The following is a 5173-nucleotide window of genomic DNA, read 5'->3' as shown; positions in this document are numbered from 1 at the left end:
CCTGCTGCCTCCGAAATCAAAATGTTAAGCCAGAATAAAACTCTCTTCTACATTACAGTGCTGGAATTGGCTCACTGCAGGGCCAGAATTATATCTAAGCTGACATAAAGGACGTGGCAGGTAGGAATGCCCCATGAAGGGCCAAAGCACTGGGACTGAGAGGAAAGATGCAGTAAACAGTGGCAAGAACCAAAACAGAAGTTAAAAACCTTAGACAGAAACTCATCTGTCACCGTATTTTTAAAGGACTGAAATCTTCCCACCCTCAAAACATTAAAAAAAAAAAAAAAGCTTTTTCCACTATAAATGTAAAATCACATTTTGCTGTAAAAAGTTTTCTTTTGCTTGACGCTTCCTTTAAGGATCAGTGACACCTTTGTATTTTAATTAATTTGTCTTCTGCACTTGAAAGTTAGTCATGTCTGTCTCTGCTAATAACATGAGTTGCCAGCAGCACAAGCAAACGTAGGCAAAAAAACCCCAAAACACAAATGTTTAAGTTACTAACACTGAAAATTAATCACTATAGATGTCTAAATCTTTTTTAGTAGCAAGAGTGTTTGAAAAATAAATATTTAAATAATTCAATACAACAGATTTAATCTCTAAATTAAAGCAAATCTTAAAGCATACTTCACCTTTTCCAGTTCTTTTGGTATCCGCATGCATGTGTATACTCTCTCCCTCCGCTCTGTGTATTTTGCTTCATTGTGTTCAAGGAAGTAACCTCTTGTTAGCTCAGCACTGATGAATCTCAGCAATGAAAGATCTACATTCAGGAACACACATAAGCAGAAGACACTTCAGGCGTGACCTCGAAAGAGTGAGAAGACTGCTATGCTTTTTGTTACATGCTACATGTTTCATTTACATCAGCAGAAACCTTCTGGGTTAGATGTGATTGTAACCAGAAATGTGAAATAACTTGGTATGGAGGGAGATATACTAGAAACAAGTCTTATGCTCTCCCACTCCACTGTTGTCTCCCAACAAAACAAGCTACTTTTCCCAGCCAATCATCTTCATCAGACATCCCACTTCTCACACTACTCAAAGCAGCTACACTGAATGCAATACGCTGAATGGATCTAATCCTTAATGTACTGACAGTCCTCCTAAATTCACTAAGCTCTATTTTAGACTTCTTAAAAGCTATTTTCTCTCTCAGCAACACCAGCAACTTGTTCTTTAAAATAAAGAACAACTTCCTGTATGATCAAAACATTAATGAATAGATGATCCCAAGTGATTCGGTGCACAAACAGTACAAGCATGCTGATCATTTGATGATCAGATTGAAGTCTTTCAAGACCAAAAAGCCATGAAGCACGTACAGGTTCTGCATTTTAATGGCTGTAGGTAAATAAGCCAAAGTCTGACTGACCTATGTTTAGTCAACTCATATGGCTTCTAAAAACAACTTTGTATAGATTAGTCTTGCAAAAAGAAGTAAAATATGAAATTATAATTATGAAAATTCAGGCTGTCAGTACATGGAAGTTGAGCTTAAACCTCAACACTCACTGACATCGTCTGACATTACCACCTCCTGGTAATGCTTCAGAAGTGACAGAACACTACAATAAAGCTCAACATTTCTGGTTATTATTGGCTTTTAAAAATAGAAACTCTCAGTGTTCACACAACATCCAAAAGATGGAAATAATTTATCTAGACAGATCGATGAAGAGCTACAGAGCATTTATCATGACACAAGCACATGCTCACAAATCGTTAAACTCAGATTTTAGCCAAAGTCTTACTGACTACTGGTGTGGGTGGGGTGGACCTTGCATGGCACAATGCTCCACATTTCTTGGGGGAGGAAGAGGCTGCATAACACACCCTTAGTAAAACAGCCTAGGTAACAGCTGTTAAGAGAGCAATGCAAGTATAGATGCTGCATGTGAAGAGTTCACCCAAAACTGTTCAAGATAGTGGCTTCTCGATATTCACCACATTGAAGATGATGAAGACCATTAGCTGGAAGAGTAGCCAGAAAATTACAGAGTTTTAAAGCAAAGAAGAAATCAGCTCAAACAAGTATAAAAGAAGCAGAAGAGGCAGGGTGTGCTTATAACCTACACTGCCTTGGGTGGTAGGCACATGTACGGAGTGTGATTAGAACTTGTGGGATTATAAACAGGCATATTGAAGTTTGCAGTGGTGTATTAACATTCTGTGTATGTCTAGTATTGTGATTTATCATGTTGCTGATACTGATGACAGCTATATAATTCACTGACTTCTGGTAAATTATGTATTGTTAATAAATCATTTAAGCAATGATTTGCTTTAAACTATGTGAACTGAACAGTTTTTTCTTGTTCAAGCTTGTTTGGATAGTGATTTAGATGATTTATATATTACTGATCCACTTCTAGTAAGTAGGCCAAAGCCACTGTAAGCCTTAAAGGTATTCATTTTAAAACGAACAAAAACAACATGAGTTTAATGAGTAGTAAAAACCTAATATTTACAAGTGAAGTTCCAATCAAAGTTCATTCCAGTGAAATAAGGCAGAAGTTCATTCCACTAAAGGACCTTGCAAGCTTGTTTTCTGGAGTCTTCATTTGTAACACTATCACTTGTAACTGTTTTGTTTTTCCCAATACTTTCTTGTTTAAACAGTAAAAAGTAAAAAGAGATAACCTTAGGTATAAACACACAAATTAACTAGTCAACATGTTAACTGCCCAAGTGTATTTTCTTCCACCTCAGATAACCAACCTTCACTAACTTAACAATAATGCATCTCAAGCAACTGAAGTTTCCTGAGAAGTAAGTATATGCATATGGGCAACTACCATGGAGTAACTTATGCGTCCCTTCCAATTTGAGATATTCCATGATTCTAAGGAGCTATTTGTTCCCACTCCTTCTTACTTCACACAAACTGCTTCACGGGCCTATTGTTGAAAAAGAAATTATTTTAAGTTTCCTTCACCTGGCTAAACTTTCATGCACTAAATATGAAGAGATAATCACTCCTCATGACTGAGGCTGATCAATACACAAGCTCCAGACTGTGACTGCGAAACAATCTCTCCAGTGACAGGGGACGCACTGAAGCACACAGTTGCTCAGCCACATCCTTTCTGAGCACTTACTGCCACCCAGCATTGGCCCTAGTTCTGTGCCAGTTGTGAAACGGATCAGCGGCTGATCCTATAGGAAAAACACAGTAAGCAAAAGAACAGCATGAGACACCAGGGCAGGACAGAGTAATAAATCATTCGAAAAAATGTCTCAATTCTGCTATCAAAGCATCATTTTTACTAAAAAAAAAAAAAAAAAAAACCACACAAAAACGCACTCTTTCCCTACTTCAAATTTCCCCGCTTTGCAGTCAGAAAGTTTTAGACTGCAGTCTAAGTTTAAACTGTTCAGATAGCACACTCTTAATGATTAAAGTATTCTCATTTATCTCCCCACCTCAGGACAGAAAAGCACAAGTATCTTCAAAACATAAAAGGCCAGTAACTCCTTGAAGGTAAAAAGATAATGATTTACCTAAGTTATACCTCAATGCATAACTACACAAAGGATAACCATTAACCTGAAATGGAGAGGAAAATTTGAGCAAATGTGAAATGCACAGTGCATCAGTAAGTTTCTATTGTTATATAATCATAAACTTCAATCCTAAATGCAACAATTCCAGGCACTCACTTCACTCCCATCAATTCTGAATACACACTTCTTCCATAAATACTCAAATAAATCAATCAAGATTAAAAAGCACAATTTTTTTAAAAAGTATTTCCTTTCGCTCTGAACAACTTCTCTGGACAGTACTGGTCCTGCTTTACCATCATGAAAAAACCTGACTTCTACCTACTATTTAACATATTGCTACCATTAGGTGAGATAGAATTTTTAGTTGCTCTGTGAAGAAGCCTGTTCTTCTAATGTTTTCTTGTCCTGAAGAGCCAGAGTGCCAATGGTTTTTACCCATTTTTTAATTTAAAATCAATTGCTGCAACATAGTTAGAAATTACACGCATACCCACAAATAACAATTTCCTTTTGTAAAGTTATTTGTTTGGCTTTCAGGCACATCAGTATCTATCTCGACCATTCTTTTTTCACCACAAAGCGATTCAAAATACTACAGTCAAGCCAATTCCTTACAACTACAGCAATTACATCAGTTTCATCAACACCACAGAACTGCAGTCAACCATGCCACATGTCCTATGACACAACACATCAGAAATGGACATCGCACCTGTCAAACTTAGACAGAAAGCATTCAATTGTTGGCAGATTATTTAAGTTAAAGCCTAATTCCTGTTTTTTTTTCTTTCTTGTATTTGCTATGACCTGCGGTATCACATTCAAGCCAACACTGAGGCAGAAAGCCTGGAAATGTGACCACCACTTTCAGCACTTTATGGATTTTCAGCAAGTCACTCAATTAAGAATATGATGCTAATAAAGTTATTTATAACCTTACCAACACTAAATCAACCCTGCCACACTGAGTGACAATTTTTACAAAAAAGGCAGGTGTATTTTCAAAAATTACTCTGTAGATACCTGAAATAACCAGTTCAAGTGTAAATAAAACTGTAGTTCGATTGCAAAGACCATGACATTTTCCCTTATTTTTCCCTATAAAATCCTCAGTTAGTAAGCTACATTTACTTGAAAAGACTTCTAATAATCTGCATACAACTTCAAGGCTCTAACAGTACCGCTACTTTCAGTAGTAGAGGCAAGGACTGTTGTACTCATAGTTATGTGTAAGTAACAAGAACTGTTAAGACAATAAAGCATTTCTCGTACTTCAGCAATGAAGCTGAGCGAGCCCGCAGGCCCCCGGCCCGTGGGGCTCAGGAAACACAGGGCCCAGGTCCGAAACCGCCGTGCGACGCGCAGTCACTGCTTGGCAGGCATCAAGCCTAAGAACCCGAGCTTCAACTTCAGTGTGTAACACTTCTATGCATGATGCCGGTGTCGTTTAGAAGCCTCCTGACGACTAGCAGTTAACAGGCTGCGTGACAGGGCACAGGGACTTCACTGCCCCCACTCCCATTCCCGAACATACTCGTGTGGAAAGCAGGGACACAGCGAGTCACGCCGACGGGCTTTATTTCACCGACGCGGGCGAGCTGGCCGACTAAACTTAAGGGCAAGGAGAGCAGAGGCAGCGCAGCCGGCGGGGAAG

General features: G+C 38.5%; 1 protein-coding gene across 1 annotated transcript in view; it reads right to left on the bottom strand.

The window, feature by feature from the left end:
* TAPT1 (transmembrane anterior posterior transformation 1) overlaps positions 1-3168 on the bottom strand; it is a gene marked incomplete at both ends in the record, with an annotated part of 38183 nt that extends 35015 nt beyond the window's left edge. The window contains 2 exon segments of the mRNA XM_010287975.1: positions 639-769; positions 3111-3168. Coding sequence (XP_010286277.1) covers positions 639-769; positions 3111-3168 — 189 coding nt within the window.
* Between the last annotated feature and the right edge of the window lie 2005 nt (positions 3169-5173).

This window comes from Phaethon lepturus, unplaced genomic scaffold, assembly GCF_000687285.1.
Source record: "Phaethon lepturus isolate BGI_N335 unplaced genomic scaffold, ASM68728v1 scaffold53555, whole genome shotgun sequence".
In the NCBI taxonomy this organism is placed as follows: Eukaryota; Metazoa; Chordata; class Aves; order Phaethontiformes; family Phaethontidae; genus Phaethon; species Phaethon lepturus.
Note: the sequence above shows the minus strand (reverse complement) of the source record. Positions and strands in the feature narration are given on the sequence as shown.